This window comes from Coloeus monedula (assembly GCF_965178545.1).
Source record: "Coloeus monedula genome assembly, chromosome: 7".
Taxonomy (NCBI): domain Eukaryota; kingdom Metazoa; phylum Chordata; class Aves; order Passeriformes; family Corvidae; genus Coloeus; species Coloeus monedula.
The window spans coordinates 40,341,315-40,359,905 of record NC_138787.1 but is presented as its reverse complement, the minus strand read 5'-3'; the positions used below and the strand labels follow the sequence as shown (position 1 = coordinate 40,359,905).

Genomic DNA, 18,591 nt, shown 5'->3' with positions numbered 1-18,591 from the left:
TACAGCTGTTTACAATGTACACAGAACACTGTAATCAAGCATGATGGGAAGAGTATAAAGCTGAGCACTCCCAACTGAATTGCACTCATAGGAATGTCACTGCAGCCGTTCATTTTCAGAATGTTCTTGCCAATAAAAAACCTTATTTCCTCAAAAAAAACCCTTCTCAACTTCATCCTGTCATGCAACTGCACATACACTTTCTTCACACCTTCACGTTCACTCCATCCCTTTCTTGGGTTTCCCATAAAAAACATTTACTAAGCATTTAGTTGTACCTTTTCACAAATAAACAATAAATCATTTTGCTTTAAGATAGCACCCAAAGGTGATTAGATACCCTATATAAAGTGCGATTATTGTTAATAGGCCATAATATTGTGTTCTTCAGTGCAATAACCAATATGGTCAAAGCCTCTCAATACACATGCAAATGTCACTCACTTTATTTGATTTCTTCTAGTTACTAAAAATAGTTATATTTACATGTCAAAGCGTGGCTGCTTATAGTTTACTCATACACAAATTATTTATGCTTCCTAAATGTACAACATGCAACCCAAATTAGATCCCGCTAGAAAAGTGATAAAATACTTTGATTTAAAAAAAAAAGCATGCATGTACAGATCTCGGTATTCTGCAGCAGATTATCTCCCTCAGCACTGCTGTGAGACATAAGCACTTGAGAGGCACGAGTACTGTGTGTGAGATGCAACAGAACCAAAAGCCAAGACTGAAGCCCTATGTGAAAGGAAATGCTTATTTAATGGTAAAAGGTAATGGAAAGGATTTCTCTGCTCAAGCTCCTAGGACAACCCCTAACTGAGTCTTTCTACACAAATACGTTATTCCAGTTACTGTCACTGCCCTGTGATGGTAGGAACAGTTGGAAGTGGTTGTATCCCATTAAAGACTGCTCCCTGGGGCCCAGCCAGTCAGTGTTTTGTAGAGCAGTCAGACCCTGTGATGTTGTGACCCAGGTCTACCCTGTCAATGTACAGAATAGTATTTATACATTTGATTCAATGAATGATCGCTTTGGTTTTGCCTTGGTGACGTGACTGAGGTGGCCATCCTGAGTGCTGTGGGATGGCAGTTTGGCTACAGCATCAGGATGTAGATGAGAACCTTGGCTGGATGATCTGCTGTCTGTACAGTGGGGAGGGATTTGGCATGTGAGCTCCTCACGTTCTTTCACTTGCATGCTGCTCTGGCTGCTGTCTCCCAGGGCAGGACTTGCAGAGGATGCTTTAGTTGAGTAGTGTTTAACTGAGAACTGCTCGAAGTTTGAAGGCTGAATGCCTGCAGAAGCAATGTATGTGGATAATCCATCTGATGCCTGAGAGTGCCAAGTGCGACTAGATTGTGTGTTTTGCTGCTGAAACCTTGCAGTCTTGTCCATGATTCCCATAAATGGGGTATTGCGAGGTCGGTGCTCAGTACCCTGACTGATGTTAGTCTCCTTGAGTCGAACATCTGGGCCCAGCCCCTTAACACTCCCTGAAAAACTGCTGGCTGAAGTGAAACTGCTTGTTGAGCTGGCAAGAATCACACTACTGGATGGAGAAGAGCCACCACTGGGTACAGGGCTTTGCTGCCTTGAGTCACTGAAATGCATTGGAGCAGAGGCTGTTGAAGTGTCAGCAGGTTTAGATTTACTGGCAAAAGAACGAGAAGAGAGAGTCTCATGATGCTGTGGATGCAAATGCTGGCCCGACACAAACTTCTCACTGTACAGTTCAGCAGTGGGATCTGTGGAAATGCTTCCAGATGACGACGAGCCTGTCCCATCCGCATGTTGACTTCTAGATTGCCGGATGGGCAAGGGACTGTGGGGAAGACGCTGCAAAGATGATTGTGTCTTGGTGCTACATTGACTGCTTCCTGGTTTCGATCCAGGCTGGATGGAGCTCAAATGCTGATTAGTTTTTACAATCTGTGCCTGCTTTGTTGGCTGCATGATCAAGCCTGGCTCTCTCAGGTACTTACTGCTTGTTCTGCTTTGAGGGGACACAGACTGAGCTTTCTGAACGTCTTCTTGAAGGGTCCTGCTAAATAATGAAGCAGCTGAGGAACACTGCAGCCTTTGTGGAGGAGAAACAGATTCATTGGGGTGTGGCAGCTCATCGTCCCTGTCTTGAAGATTAAAATTATCATTCACACCTGGTACAATGCCCTCCTCCTCATTATCAGAGTTGTTGGCTTGCTCAAGTAGCTGTGGAGAGTGATGCTTCTGTTGCTGTGTTCTCTGGAACTGTTTGCATTCCTCTTCCACCCGAGTCAGGAGACGTTTTATCTCCTGATTGGTGGGACACAGCTGAGTGGCTTCCCGTAGATCAGCGAGAGCAGCAAGTAGTTTTCTGTTCAGGAAGAAATAAGTAAACAGTGAAAACTGGGGCAAATCCGAGTCCCAGCCAGGTTTGTCCCAGCCCAGCTCCACCCTTGCAGTGAAATATCCTGATTTGTTGTTTCCTGCTGCAGGTGGTGACAAATAAGAACTAGAAGTTCTCCACCTCAGGAAATTCATAACTAGGGTGGAAGTACAGACCCAACCCTGAGCCCTTCTCTCCAGTATCCTGACACCCCATGAAGGCAGGCAGGAGAACTCTCTGCTAGGAACACCAGGAACTGACACTTTGTCTCAGAAGCTCTTCACAGTTACCTCCAGAGTAGGGAACCTGCTGAACTCTGCTTTGTGACCATTTATTGACACATTTAGAAAAAACATGGTGAATCAAAAAGGCACCTCTTCCTGTACTTCAGCTACACCACTATAGTTTGTTATTTTTCCAACCTAATGAGAGACCTCCTCTCTCCCCTTGTTTTTTATCTTCAACTGCTAATGATTCATCATATTCTGTCTATCATAGCAGTGGGTAAAAAATTGTAAACTTGGCAATAAATAATGAAATGCTGGAGTTGGGTGGCACACTGCTGGCCACATTCTGCTGTGTCAGGTGGAGCAGCAGACCCACTCACTGTTAAAATAATCTCTCTTCAAGTCAATTTGTTACTTTCTGGACTGCCTTGTAAGTACTTACAGAGTATTCAATATTGCTATTTGAATGTGGTTGGCTTTATCTGATACAGAGACCTAGTACAGATGCAAAGTGCACTAAAAATAATATTTTATTTGCAAATTTGAAATATAACTAGCAGAAAAGAACAAGTTATTAAAAATGCTAAGTTAAAAAAAAAAAATCTGTTCAGACAGATGCACAGAATCAAACAGTACCTGCTGTTCCTCTTGGCTCGTGCTCTGGCATAATAGGCTTCATAACACTTAGGTTTCAGATCCAAGGCTTTGGTAGCAAACTCTTCAGCCATACCAAAATCCTGATAATGGAATCAAACATGCTCGTTACACAGCGACAGTCAAAGCAAGCTGCAAGCTCTGGGGTCGTGCTCTGGCTCCAGGAGCACAGCCAGTACACGTGGCAGAGGCTCCTGCCCCAGTCAGCAAGAGCAGGTATTTTCTAAAAGCACACATGAGCACAACCATGCACCTGCTTGTGCTGCTTGATAACAAAGGGTGGTGGTGGTGTTTTCCATTCAGTCTTTTAAAAGTACCACAGAGATCCAGCAGTTCATCATTCCGAAATAACTGCATGATGTGAGACCAGCTGTAATAGATCCCCCACAGCAACATGCCCTCATCTTATAAGCCACCCATTGATTGACATAATAAAGCCCAAAATCAGGATATAGTGAAAAGGATTCTAAAATAGCACAGATAGATGTCCACGTACAACCCCACAATGGAGTAGGATGTAAGTCTCAGATTCCCAATGCCAGAGAGGCAGCAGACTAACAGCAAGAGCTTACATTTGTTTTGCGGCGACATCGTGACAAGTTCAGGTATAACGAAACTCTCAGCTCAGTGAAGGCTTTCGTTTCCTCACCAAACCCTTCCCTTGGGAACTTCCTCAATGCATACTGATAGCGCTGTGCTGCTTCCTTCATCTTGCCTTTCTGCAAATTTTAGGGAACGAGGTTTTTCACAAACTTTTAATATTTCAATACTGTTGCAAAAAAGCGTATTTATATTTGACATCTACCAAGAGGTTCTCTTCAAGTAGAAAACACGCAGGTTTTTTAATAAATACACACAGTAGGAACTATACTGTCAGACAAGCACAGTGAGAGAACCTGCATGTTAACCAGAATTTGTGTTTCTTTCTGAACTCAAATGCTTAATGGTATGTGATGATAATATTTGCCCTAATATGTACTACTAGTACCAGAAAATAATCACGTATGATCTTGTTTTGTTTTGAACAGAATAGTAATATACCAGATTATATAGTTGAAAAGGAGGCATAAAGACATTCAGTCTACCTTCAGGCAGAAGTCCAATGTTCTGCTGTCAGAAAAAAATAAAAATCTACCTACTTTATACAGTGTATTTCCTTCGTCCATCAGTTTCTGCAGAAGAATCAGGAGAATATCAGGTTTGGAGGTGGCCATTGCCCATGCTGCATTTCCTGCAAGTTAAATTTTAAGGGTCTCTGACAAAAGGGAAGAAAGTGTGTTTCTGCTGTCTACCACAGTAGAAAGCCTGGTCCTACTTCAGTACATATTCCACCTACATGGAAACAGTATTACTACTGTTGTCATAATTAGGGTGTACACATTTAAAATACATGTATGCCCCCACCTGCCCCCTCCAACACCACCTGGACAGCAGCCAGGTATTAAATGGTCTGATACATTTCACCCCTGTGTAGGAATGTATAGAAGTCACAATTAAATTCAGGCCTAAGTAGAGACCTGTATTTGATCATACTTACTACCCAAATAATATGAACTAGTGATTCAAAGGTACTAAATATTCAATAATTATCACATACACAACTGCACCATGTACTTGCCTACTGATAATACAGGACTTATATTTTTTTGGCCTACCCTGTGCAAAAATACACAATTCTATAGTTTATTAGAAGAATGTTATTTAAATCATTAATAGTGTCAGAATTATTTATCAGTAATAGCACAATCATAATTTTCTTATTTAAATATATTAAAGCAGGGTAACCATATACAGTGACTCCTCCAAACCTCACCATCAGCACACAACAAAGAAGGAGCAGAATAAAAATTGCATTTCCTCACTTGTAAAGCAAGTCTTGTGTGTCTGCCTTTAAAGGGGAGGAGATAGTTTGCCTTGAGTGGGCATCTGGAAACCAGACAGCCTGCAAAAATCTGGTGTTTTGAGTTACTTAACCTGTTTTACAGAGATAACTAACTCTGGCAGAGCAGAATCCAGTTGTTTCTCCTGATGCAGGGCAGTTTCACTAACCTAGCTTAGCTCCTTTTCTCAGCAGCATGACCACGACTGAGGTATTGCGGCAGCCAATCGCTCTGTCCAGCGGCCTCATGCCACTGTGGTCCATGTGCTCAATCATTGCTCCTTTCTCCACCAAATACTGCACCTGGGAGAAGAAGTAAGACATGCCGTGTAACATGGCTTTTGGTAGGAAAGGCAGACCAATTAAGTATTTTAGGTACTATGTAATCTTCTTTGAAACACAGTGAGCATATGGTGCAGAGTATACAGTACAGCCATCTAAAGTCCACTGAGAGCACCGTAGCATGGGCAGGTTGGAGGGAAGTAGTAGTTCTTTTCCTGTAACCATTACTTGCCCAAGTGCAACCAGCAGTGATCTTGTAAGGGAAGAGGCACCAACAGTCCTGCCCATGGACAGGCCCCACAACCCACAGCCATACTCAAGGAGCTCTTCACTGGCACTGCCCCTGTCCCAGCCTGGCCAGTGGCTGAGCACAGACTACTGTCTGGCCATGGAAATGGAAGCTGGCACCACAGCAGCACAGTGACCTACAGTAAATGCAGGGACAGGAAGGAGCCTGGACACCCCTCATTCCCCATCAGAGTCTTGAGTACCCAGTGTCACCTGCAAAAACACACACAGTATCTGAAAACTACCGAAGTCACTACGGAACCCAAGGGCTTATTTTCAAGTTAATTCAGACAAAGGCTGAATGGGACAAAGTGCTACAGCGAGTTACATGCCACAGCAGCACCTGAAACAGACCTTGTCTATGCAAGCTGCAGAAACACAGCTGTGAGTGTGAGAGGCTGCATGTGCTGCTGTTCTGTCTAGTTCCTTGCTGACCTTTTGGATCTGTCCACAGTGTACGCAGACCTGTGTACGCCCTTCCTCTTCTTGAGGTCTTTGCTCTTTGAGGACACCAACTGACCAGGACCCTGAGAAGGGACCTCTGAGGATTTGCAGCATAATTCTGGGCTTCTATTTAATCTAGAACACGCTTTCCTGAGCAAACATTTGCACTGAAGTCAAGATAAGAGCAGTGTAACCATCTTGGCTATTTCCCCAAATTTCCTATTTGGGTAGGCAATAGTTTTTCTAAATATTTATAGATTTTTCTTCAATTTTCTGTTTTGTTACACTTACAATATCAGCATCTCCATAAAAAGCTGCCAAGTCTAGGGGTGTTCGTCCATTTTTGTCTGTCTGATCAGTTGTTGCACCTTTCTCTACTAAATACTGAACCACTTCCTTGTGGCCTTTCAAACATGCCCAGCTCAGAGCTGTCAGTCCTTCCTTGTCCAGAGATGAAACAGTTGCACCTGAAAAATGAAAATGAACTTTGTTATGAAGATTATCTATTTAAACGGAAAAATTGCATAACTCACCCAGATGCAATCCTGGTGCATCTGTGCCGCTGTAATCCATTATTTATCTTCTACCTTCAGAAAGGAGAAATTCCACAGTGTTCAGATGTCCTTCACAAGAAGCCACCATCAGTGGTGTCCGGCCTTGCTTGTCACTTAAATTCACATCAGCCCCATGCTCCACTAGAAGTTTAGCAATCTGAAACAGAAAATACCAATTTAAAAATACATTCCTTGCACCGGGGGGGGTTAGATTGGATATTAGGAGAATTTCTTCTCAGAAAGTGCTGTCCATCCCTGGCACAAGGGGCAGGGGTGGAATTCCCATCTGCCACATCCCTGAAGAGATTCAAAAGCCCCATGGGTGTAACAGGACATGGGTTAGTTTGGCCTCGGCAGTACGGGGGAACAATTGTACTTGATGGCCTTGGAGGGCTTTTCCCATCTTACCAACTCTTATGACTTTATGAAATCGGCAGATTTAGATTTCAGCCATAATATCGTGAACTTTTAAGAAAGAGGACTAAGGTGGTATTTATGGCAACCACTGAGAAATTGTATGTAGCTCAAGCCCTGACTGCAGTTCAAGGCCGCCTCCTGACAGGAGAGGCCAGCATGAGGAAGGCTTCTGACTCCAAGGTTCCCTCTCTTCACAGCAGCAGTATAAAAGATCTGAAATCACCTCTGATCTTCGTCTAGGAAATAAAGTATTTTAACTCACATTATTTTTCAAGTATATTATAACTGAGACTGTTGTGAAGCCAATGTGCTTTTTAAGTTATTTCAAGGGATACAAAGGGTTTGGAAATGAAGCTTCTGAGCACATCCCTCTGAAGCTGATGCAAACACGTATTAGAAAATTGACACTAATTATTTTCAAAACTAGAGATGGGAGGAATTAGGGACCACATCCCAGAGGATCCCCAAAGCTGTGCCAGACCTGCCAGTGGCCCTGCCGGACTGCGCAGAGTAGCGGGGGAACGCCCCTCCTGCTGGCTCTTGTCACGGCTGCTCCATGCCCAAGGAGTAACTTGCACACTTCCAGCTTCCCTCTTCCTGCAGCAGCTGTCAGGGCTAGAGAAAGTATTTGCATCAATATCAGCTCTTGGCTTATTTGGCCTTTGGACACATGCACAATACCTGAGTGTTACTGAATCCCCATTCTTTCAGCTTTTAATTGTGACACTGAAAGCTGGAAAGAACAAAAAAAAGAAAATCCTTTCCCCATCATGATTTCCCCCCCCTTTCTATTTTTCTCATATCGTGTTTTAAACAGAACTTGAAATTTAAAGTTTGGTTTTTTGTGTTGAAGCCTCACCAGTCATGCCAACAATGTTTAGAGAATGAGTCCATGTGTGACTTATGCAAGAATAGCAAAGGACTTGCCCCTCCAGTTTCTAAAGCCTAATAACTTGCATTTTCTACTAAGAAGTAGTAAGAAGTGGGTCAAATTGTGAATTGTGAACCTTTACCCATTTTTCAGCATTTTCAAACATGATCAACCAGTATTTTTTTTTTTAATTGCAATGACTACTGGAAGTAAAAGAAATCACAAACACTGCAGGAAGAAGTAAATTTTTCTTTTTTTTTAGCATTCCCTCCTCACTCAATGAAACTTCACTGTGTTGTTTAGAGCTGAACAACTGGAAAGTAAATGTTATGGATATCAGTATTACAAGCAAAAGAGTCAAGTCTTGTTCAAAAATCCCCCTTTCAGGGAGTTCGCTTCCTGAGTAAGTAAAGATTCCCAATGCATTCTGCAAGGATTTCAATTAAAAACACTGACAAAAAAATATTGAAGAACAAAAATAATTTAGAAACAGATGTAGGTCTTTTGGAGTTCACTGGATTTGCAACAAGGGTTTTGTACATGTGCAGGAATGAAGCACGTCTGCTTCTCTAGAATGTGAGAGGCCACTGATCATCATCCTCAGCTGTTTCCACGGAATGGAGATGCCGCTCACAAGGCACACCAGGGAACTGCCAGTGCAGGGATTACAGTCTGCCGTAAAAACTACATTTGGCCTCTGCCAGATGTCCAAAGGCAGGTCTTTTCTTCCACTGCCTAATTAGAATAAACCCACACTGAAACATGAGCACTGTATTTCCGCAATTTTCCATCTAGTTAAAAAGTCAGTAATTTACAGTATCTTTAATATAAAATAGTTCTCCAATACTTGAGATTAATAGATTCAGTAAATTTAAACTCTAGACTCATAAAACTGCATTTTACTATTAAAACTGGTATTTTCCATTATTTTTATTATAGAAAATTAAATTTAAAAAGTAAGATTAAAAACTCCTTAAATCAGCAACCCTAATTAGGAAACATACGAGAAGGGAAATACCTGTTTCTCCCCACAAGGCATCAGTGCCATTGATGTCCATGTCATGGTCCTTTTCAACTGTCAAGATGTAATGAACCACCTGCCAAAAACAGTGAGCAGAGATGTGCTGAGCCACAAGAGCATCAGTTGTCACAATAAGATACAGCAAGAAATAAAAGATGTAAAATAAGTAAGAGTGCTTCTCTCTCAATGCATATAATCAATAGAAAAGAAAATCGGTATCACTCACAACAAGTTCAGCAGGATTTTAGAATGACTTGAAGGCAAGTGAATGTTACTAAAAAACATTTTTAATGCTGATATTCAGGAGTTGATTGCTTTCATTTAATCAGTGGACAGCAAACAAGAACTTTCATGAGACACAACTTCCAAGAACAGAGGAAAAAGTAGACAGAAAATTACATATAAACAAATCCTGAAGCAAACTATTACAGGATACTCAGCTAGAGCATTTCAACCAGCTGCTAATACATACTACAATAAATATCAGAAGTTTCAACAATTCTTTCCCAGCCTCTTTCAAAAACAGCTGCAAGCACTGGTGTACAGTTCTGATGATTTCAAACAGATCTGGAAGTACCTGAATTCCCAACCCACCTGGCAGTGCCCCATGCTGGCAGCTGCTGTGAGAGCTTGTTGTAGTGCCTGGCGCTTCCTCAGTGAATCCTGTTCTCGGGAGGGACTCACCCAAACCAAGCTGAGCAAGAACTCAAGGATTTCGCAGTGTCCTCTCAGTGCACTATGGACCAAAGCACACTGGCCCTTCTTGTCTGCAAAGTCAGCCTGAAGCGGGGGAAAAAAGAACGTCTGAGGTTAAAGGTGCAGTGAAAGGCTGTGGAGAGGAGACGCTCTAGAGTGCTGTGGGAGAGCAGCTCTCGCTCCTGACTTCCAGGGCAAGGAGGAACATCTGGGGAATCACAGGCCCAACAGCCTCACCTGAGCAGCTGGGAAGGTGATGGAAGAACTAATCCTGGAGAGCACTGCCAAACACAGGAAGGACAAGGTAAGCAAGACCAGCCAGCATGGGCTTGCCAAGGGGAGATCATGCTTAGCCTGTGGAACAGCCAGTGGCTCTGAGGGGACCAGAGGGTGGGTCAAGAGAGCTGGGGATGCCCTTGACCTCGACTTTAGAGGGCTCCAGCACTCTCTCAGTAACAGTCACTGACAAACTGATGACAACAGGTTGTGGAAGTGCACAGTGAGGTGCACTCAAAACTGGCTGAACGACTCTGCCAGAGGGTTGTGATCAGTGGTGCATGGAAAATGCTTCACTGAAGTCTGAACTCAAGACTATGCCTGATAATTATATACTTAAGTAATCAATAACAGCTTTCTTACACCTTTGTATGACTCTTCTGGCTGCAGGCTTTGCAATCTTTGTGCACCAGCTTACCTTTGCACCTTTTCTGCACAGCAGTGACACGATATTCATGTGACCTGCAGCGGCTGCGTAACTAAGGGCTGTCATGCCATTTTCTGAAGTTCCATCAATAGCAGCTCCAAACTCTAGTAAAAGAGTGACCACTTCTTCGTGTCCAAGGTGCGACTGAACACACAGCACTGGAGCATTATTCAGTACTTCAGTCCTGTAATTCACATTTGCTCCTGCCAAAATCAGCAGCCGACTCACCTAAAATTTAATTTAAACAGAACAATGTTTTCCTCAGATTTGTCTGAATTTGGTACCTTGATCAGGTACTCATTTGTTACTCCCTAATTTTGATGCAGATTTTACTGGCAGACATCAACATTAACACATAGATAGCAACATACCAGTTTAAAATCTTCTCTGAGTAAATATAATATTGTATTACTGACCACTGCACTCCCAAGAAAAGACTTGTCTCTCCCCTGAAACTCACTGCTCTCATCACAATCACGTGTGTAACTTGCTACTACTCTGCAACTACCTCTGTTAAGAGAGAACCAGACTGCATAAAAAGCAAATCTCAAAAAAAACGGCCAGAGCATGGATGTGTGTGTTCATGTACACACAAATTTCCAATCAAAAGCCTTAGCAGTTGGCTCAAATTCCAACTGACTGACTTGGATTTTGCTATCCATCATCTGGGGATTCAAATAATAGCGCAAAGTTGTGGTATTTTAAATCCTTTCCTCTCACAGTATTCCCCCTTTTACCGCTGACACTTTCCCATAGAAGCAAAGAGCAGTGAGCTCTGCCCAGCAAGGCCACGTGGGACATCCACCCCCAAAAATGCACCCAACACACTCACCTGTGCTACAGAGCACAGCTGCAGCAGAAAAAAGGCAAAACGCTTCTTTCCATCAAAACTATCGAGGAAAACTGATTTCAACTTTAGCAACACCTTACAAAAGTACACAAAGGAGTTCAGGTCCAGATGCTTTTCTGCTGAAGGGTTACACTGACTTCAACATTCACCAGCCGAGTGCCAGCAGCAGTGCCAGACAAAGAGCTGACTACAGCCATGCTGATGCTCTTACCTTCACGTTGGGTGTGTAGATGTTTCTTAGAGAAGCCAGGGCTGTAGACAGTCCATCAGTACTATAGCCAATCCACAAGGCTTGGAGATGACTGGAAGAAATTCCGGTCCTTTTACTGAGACCCTAACAGAAATGATATAACAGGAAATCTCTCTATAGAATTAGAAATCCTATTTTAATCTACAACTCAATATTAAAAAGCAGTAAAATCTGGATTGACAGCACTACCAAGTATTTTGCATAAGCTTCAAACAAATTATTCAAGCAAGTCAGAGGAGAATGTCTACAACGCATTCAGATGATAAAGGTCATAAAGCCTACTAAGCTGCAAGCTTTACCTTAAAAATGTGAGCTTTAAGTATATGATGGCCAAGTTCCATGGTTTGTTGGCGGTTTAACTTTCCCTCCTGTCGAGAAAACATGAAAGCCAGTAGAGCATGTCCATTCCTAATAAAAAGGATTGAGAGAACCACTTTTATAACTGTATTTCAGTAAATATTCTAACACGTCTTTATTCCTAACAGCTCAACTTTGTCAGACCATTGAAACATACCATCACATCTAAACAGAATTCTTTCCATAACAAAATAATGCAAAATTAAAAATGGCAAATTTTGAATATGAAACACACTCTTGCTATTTCTGTGCTGTCCCTTCAGAAGGGGCCTGTGTCAGCTTTGAACTGGTTTACATACTGCTCCTTTTTGCATTCTCAGAGACAGGAACTGCAGGCATCTCAGACAGAAACCAATCCTTTTAGAAGCATAAGATCTGAATACTTGAAAAATTTGAGATGAAATGTGTATTTAGCAATTCTACACCTACATTATAGGTGGTCAATGTTCTAGGAAACAGTGAGAGTGGCATAACCTTGAGAAAACAAGGTTACCATATATTATTCGTTAATCCGACTATACATTGGAACCGGGCAATTAGCTATATGCTAACTGGACTCTTCAGCTGAGGGGGGAAGTTGTGGGAAGGGACTTCTCACCCCACTCTCAGACATTTCTGAACAAAACCTTCCAAAATCAGAAGCTTTACCTGGGCCCAGGCAGCCCCCACTGCTGCTGGGGCAAGTGCCAGGAGTTCCCAGCGTGGTGGGACCAGGGGTCCATGAGGCTGCAACCCCCCAGTCCCACCTACAGAACTGGTTCTGTTACAGCCATTTGGAAAGCTCTTGGAAAGTCTTGGGTTAGTAATAATTTTAAATGTCAGCCATTATTTATTCTTCTGTAAAAACCAAAAACTGTAAACCCCAAAGAACATGAAAAAAAAATACTAGGGAGCCAACTGTGAGGACATGACAAACAGGAACAGCCACTGTCTCCAACTCAACCAACTCCTGCTCTCCAAGTCACAGAAAGTGAGCTGGAATAAGCTGAAACAATGCCAGCAGGATATAATTACAGCACAAAATGTCTTAATATTTTTATGTTTAAAAAAGCCCAAACAATCTGCTCCTTCTATTCCTGCACTCTACGTTACATAGACAAGGTGCTGCTGCATGGGATTCTCAACAATTTTGCTGTATTAGTAACAATATAGCACTCTCATTTCTCCATGAAGGTAGCAAAGTCAGATGCAAACTTCTGACTTCTACAGAGTCAATTACGCATTGTAAACTTTGAATCTTGAGTTTACCCCTAAATATATAAAAGTGTTCATTTTGGAAAAAATTATTTGTACTTGTATTTAACATTATTCTTTCCTCTCACCAATTGTTACAATCAATTATACAAAACCTAGCTTTGGTTATTTGAACATGAATTACTGCAGTTTTTATTTACCTTGGCTCACATAAGAAGTCAGTATTTTCACCTTCTGCTCTCCAGACAAGCCATTCCCTGAAGGAAGGATGGCAGAACATGCGTGTTTTGTCACGTCTTTTGATCAGAAAACACGAAAGGGCTTCCATCCTCAGGCTGAAGTCTTCCCATTGTTGTTCACCATTTATTTGTCCTGCATTAATAGCCTGGAAAATCTGGTCATCTGTCATGGGATGCAGGGATGCCAGTGCCACATTCAGTATGGGCTGAGCTCGCTCAAAAGCAGAGTTTGTCATGAACTTCATATTGCACTGCAGTAAGTACAGCTCTGACAGAGACACGGGAACAACTTTGTAGCTTGCACTTTTGATTACTAAATGACCTTTTTGGAAAAGATCCAGAGTGAGTTTCAAATAGAGATAAGATCCCAGGCTTCTCATGATCAGGTGGTTACTCACTTTCCCAATAGTAGCTGCATCAGCTTTTCCATTTAAAGACATGTTGTTTATAATTTCCTGACTGTTATTAATTCTGTACTGAATATAAGCATTCAAATCATTGTGAATTTCTTTGTTGTCTGGAAAATTGTCCAGGGATATTGCGATAAATGGTAGTGAACTTACCACTTCCTGTGAGGGAGAGAGGGGGGGAAAAAAAGAAAGAAAACAACAAAACAAAAAACCAAAGACATTACAGTATTCCAGCACTGAGAACTCAATGATGCATCTCTGCTACATTCCCCTTCTGTAGTGAGTACCAGATTAAAAAGGAATTCAGTATCCCTGAGATGGTTTTGCAAATATTGCCCCCTCGTAAGAGGTAGAACAGTATTTCTACATTTTATCATTTTTCATAGGAAGGTCTCAAATATTTCACTGACCAAACTCAACAATTGAAGGGGATGAGAAATGACCACTTTGAAGTTAAGGAAATGGAAAACAGTTACCAGAATTGGACCCTGAGACAGGCCAGGGAAAGGGGAAGGCAAAAGGAATGATCTATTAGGCAGGAATGTTTTATTAAGAAGTATCACAAATGACAGGAGGGAAAAGACTCCCCTTATGTTTCACCTTCCAGTAACAATGTACCAGAAAGGTGGCATGCATACATCCCCAGCCCCACGTGCCTGAAGGCAAGTACCAAGTACAGCACAGACACTTCAGCAGGTTCACCTGAACACACTTTCATGTTTCTGTAACAAAGAACACTTTTATGTTTATGTAAATAAAGATCCAAAAGACCTTTATTTAAGAGAAACACTTTTACTACTTCTAACTTAAACTTAATAAAGTAAAACTTCTAAAGTTTAACATTAAATTTTCAAAAATTAAAGTTTGAGAACCAGAAACGTCTTACATAGAGTCATATATTAGAAGGGTTTAACAAACATCTCCAGACTTTCACAACACAAAAAGGAACTCTATTCCACTTTATGTAATTAAATGGATTTCAGAAACCTGCACTTTCAGACTAGTGAGATGTTTTAAGCAAAGACAAACTTCTCCAGTCTCCAGAGATGGAATAGTCCCTGCTACAGAAATCCCTTCCTAAATGCAAAAATTTAGTTCAGAAATAGACTCTTAAGCCAGTTAAACACTACAAGTGCTAGTGGCAAGCAGGCAGAGAAGAAATAAACTCTCAGAGGCTGTACTGAAGCACGCCTGCACCTTAACATTGCACTCCTGAGGTACAAGGGATCAGACTCAAATTCCTAATTTCTTTTATTAACCACTCTACTGACAGATGCAATTAAGTGATTCACAATGGAAAAGGCCTCCAATATTTTATCTGTGGGAGGAAGGAAAGGAAGGAAAGGAAGGAAAGGAAGGAAAGGAAGGAAAGGAAGGAAAGGAAGGAAAGGAAGGAAAGGAAGGAAAGGAAGGAAAGGAAGGAAAAAATCCAAGAGACTTTATTTTAAGTTCCTCTAAACCCAGTATTTTTCATAATAATGCAGCTGCACCAATATAAATGATCATTTGGTTTAGGAGGGTAAGAAAAATTTGAAAGGTGTTTTTACCTGGAAATTAGTTCTTACAGTCACAATGAGCTTCAGCCACGGAGGAAATTTACAGATTATACTTGTGATAAATGAAGAAATGGTGTCACCATAATCAGGTTTATGAAATTCAGCATCATTTAAACCATCTACCAAAATTATGTAGTCTTCCTCAGGAATCTTCTGCTCTGAAATTTGAAAATAAAAAAGGAAAGGATAAAAACACATTCTCCTATTAAGTGACACATCTTTATGCTCAAATTCTGAATGTCAAGAAACAAAAATGTATCTTTATGCACACCGATACATCTTATGGCATTTAAGCATTATTTAGGAGATTAAAAACAACATTGGGAGATTAAAAACAGTTTTAACAGGAATGATGTGCTCTGTTCATATGTAGGCAACCCCCCATTCTGCCACAGAGCAGGTATCTGCTCAAGCTGGCATATGCTGGGAAGCAGCTGTTTCCAAAAGGAGTTTGCCAGGGTTTTTTTTAAACACAAACATCATGTTTATACATGCTTTCTTTTACACACCATAATCGAGGGAATAGCTGCACCTGTATCAGGGGAGGGTTATGTTGGATATCAGGTAAAGGTTCTTCCCCCCGAGGCTGCTGGGCACTGCCCAGGCTCCCCAGGGAATGGGCACGGCCCCGAGGCTGCCAGAGCTCCAGGAGCGTTTGGGCAGCGCTCTCAGGCAGAGGGTGGGATTGTTGGGGTGTCCTTGGCAGGGCCAGGAGCTGGACAGATTATCCTGGTGGGTCTTTTTCAGCTCAGGAGATTCTGTGATTCTTGGAAAACTGCCACATCCATTTTAAAAGCAAGCAAAACCCACATCCACTTCGCAGATGTTCAGGCCCAGAAAATTAAAAGAGAAAGTATATGACAAAACTTAAATGCATCTTAAAATAAAATCCTTTAATGTGAATGTGCCAGCCTTAACTTCAAGCTAATAGCTATCTTTCAGTTTTCTGGCAAAAAAGTAAGGTTTCCATGACCTTTAATAAGTTTCACAGAATTTTAATTAAAACATGATTCAACTGTTCAAAATCTATCTATTATTGTTACAAACAACTAGCACAATTAAGGAATCCCTTTCTCCAGGAATGTTCTGCTTTATTTATTTTTAATACTTTTCTCCACTCTTTATGCAGTTTAGATTCCATTTCCAAGTCACTTCCTTTTTAACGTACCTCTCCTGAGGTTTGAAAGTGGTTCCAGCACTCCCCTTTTAAAAGCTGCTGCTGGATCCTGGACACAAGACCTCAGGCTCAGCATGCTCTGCAGGTGAGGCTCTTTGACGAGGAGATCTCTGTATGCTGTTAACTGATGCGAGCGGCAAAGCAAAGCTGCCACACTGTGTACAAATTCAGGGACAAGACATGTGTACGTGTTGTCAGCCTGGCAGTAGTGATAAGCAACGACCTGCAGAATTGAAAAATAAAAAGCACTACCCTTTCAGTATTTCGGTTGATTACTAGTTAGTGCAGTTATCATAGAGTGCTATTAAATTTCCCTCTCAACTACAAAATACTTTTCAGTGTTAGATCCCACACTGTAACAGTCTGTGATGGCCCATGTCAAACACAGGGAGGAAGGCAATGAATTATGGTTTTGACCTTGCAGGACACGCAGAGAGGAGAAGAAATGAAAGTGTCAGATTCTGACAGGAAAATGTAACAATCTGAGTTTGGGACATTTGATACAGTGGCCAAGCAGCTGATTAACTAAAGGAGCACAAGAAAAGTAACCTGAGGGTTTGACTAGGTAACCTAGCAGCTGTAATTTAACAACACTATGTCCCACACTGTAACGACCTAAGGACTAATTTGATCATCATCAGGCAAAAGTAAATGACAGACAGCTATTAAAGAAAGACATGCTTATATAAGCAAATGGAGAAATACAACAACTGGCTTTATTCCAAAGCTGTGTATTACTTAAAAATAAACCAGGACATAACCCATATTTCTTTGGGGGGAAAAAAAAAAACCCAAAACAAACCACAAGGAAAACATGGTGTTCACAGTGAGTAAGAAGCCTGTACTTCAGTGGTTTTCATAACACTGCTTCAAACGAATATGTATCACTTTAAATACTGCATAAAGATCTCATGTTTTCCCTACAATTATTCATATAAAAGATGCAGTTCAGATGATCATTGATTTTACTATTTAGGCAAAAAATAAAACACCTAACATAGTAATCTAATACAAAAAGACTTCAGACTCTCAGACTATGGAAAATAAAACTACATTCAGACTCAACCTGTATCACAGCATATAGATGGATTATACAAAACCCAAACATTTTACCTCCCCACCCCCCCCCAAATTTTGCTTTTGGGAGCACTGAGCAGCTCCCTGTAGAGAATATATATATAGCCCCTTTGGTAAGGAAAGGATCCCAACCTCCCACACCCACACAAAACTGATGAGAAATTGTTAAGGTAACTTCTTCCTAGGACCAAGCAGGATTCAGGTGATCACCTGATGGGTACAAGAGGCAGGTTGCTGGTTTCACCAGCCAAACAGAGCCATCATGCAGAGGTGCCCAGGTGCTGCCCCTCTTCCAGCACTGCCCGCTGCCTCCCGGGGGCCTCTGCAAAGCAAACTGACCCCCATGTTAGAGAGTTCTAACACACTGAACATCTACTAGGAAGTGAAAACTCACCTTTGAAGCGAGGCATCTCACAGAATCCCCTGTTTGGGGTTTGTGTTCGGGAGTACCAGGACAAGTCAGAGTCTTCATTGTATTGGCGTCACCTGACAGAGGGGCACATGGGGATAACTGGCTTAAGGGAATCTCCTGACAGGAGTCACCACCTGCTTTTAAAAGACAACAAACACAAGAGAGACCAAATATGCTGAAAGCAGATTGCTTTTTAGGAAAACACCACAGCTTGTCTTACTGCTGGAGTAAAAATTGAAACTGAGCAATACCATTAAAGGAAGCCTGCAACTAGTCTGATAAATACAGGCACACATTTGCAACTTCACAATTTTAAAACAACTCAACTGACTTTTAGATCAAAACTATAGAATTGCTGAAAGCACAACCATGCTGATGTGCAGAGTTTCCTTCAGAAAATTACACATACAATGCCTCATTTAAACTAGTAGTTAATATATGACTGAACTCTTGGGAAATTTATCATTGTTATTATAAGTAATAATGATATTTGAAGTGTCAGTAGGGAAAGTAGCAGTAATAACAGTCTCATCATCCGTCCAGTTAATGTAGGCACTGGACTGGTCTGCTGACAGGATGCCTTGGATCCCAGTAGAAGACACAAGGGGTTTCTCCATAGCTTTATTTTCACCTCTACAAAAATTCTATGGAAAGCATACAA

At 41.6% G+C, this 18,591-nt stretch overlaps 1 protein-coding gene across 6 annotated transcripts in view; it reads right to left on the bottom strand.

Moving 5' to 3' along the window:
- TANC1 (tetratricopeptide repeat, ankyrin repeat and coiled-coil containing 1) overlaps window positions 1-18,591 on the bottom strand; it is a 72,198-nt gene that overhangs the window by 9,781 nt on the left and 43,826 nt on the right. For 4 of the 6 annotated variants that reach the window (XM_082285280.1, XM_082285282.1, XM_082285283.1 and 1 more), the window contains 17 exons: window positions 17,913-18,067; window positions 16,433-16,664; window positions 15,256-15,422; window positions 13,260-13,867; window positions 11,808-11,916; window positions 11,470-11,592; window positions 10,400-10,636; window positions 9,604-9,789; window positions 9,007-9,085; window positions 7,599-7,732; window positions 6,734-6,857; window positions 6,438-6,613; window positions 5,303-5,435; window positions 4,393-4,484; window positions 3,826-3,972; window positions 3,236-3,336; window positions 419-2,360 (listed from right to left, as the gene is read on the bottom strand). In XM_082285280.1, the coding sequence (XP_082141406.1) occupies window positions 1,010-2,360; window positions 3,236-3,336; window positions 3,826-3,972; window positions 4,393-4,484; window positions 5,303-5,435; window positions 6,438-6,613; window positions 6,734-6,857; window positions 7,599-7,732; window positions 9,007-9,085; window positions 9,604-9,789; window positions 10,400-10,636; window positions 11,470-11,592; window positions 11,808-11,916; window positions 13,260-13,867; window positions 15,256-15,422; window positions 16,433-16,664; window positions 17,913-18,067 (4,154 nt within the window). In that variant the 3' untranslated portion in view covers window positions 419-1,009. Of the gene's footprint in view, window positions 1-418; window positions 2,361-3,235; window positions 3,337-3,825; window positions 3,973-4,392; window positions 4,485-5,302; window positions 5,436-6,437; window positions 6,614-6,733; window positions 6,858-7,598; window positions 7,733-9,006; window positions 9,086-9,603; window positions 9,790-10,399; window positions 10,637-11,469; window positions 11,593-11,807; window positions 11,917-13,259; window positions 13,868-15,255; window positions 15,423-16,432; window positions 16,665-17,912; window positions 18,068-18,591 lie in introns of those variants that run through there. The other 2 variants (XR_014226582.1, XM_082285279.1) reach the window with 2 other exon arrangements.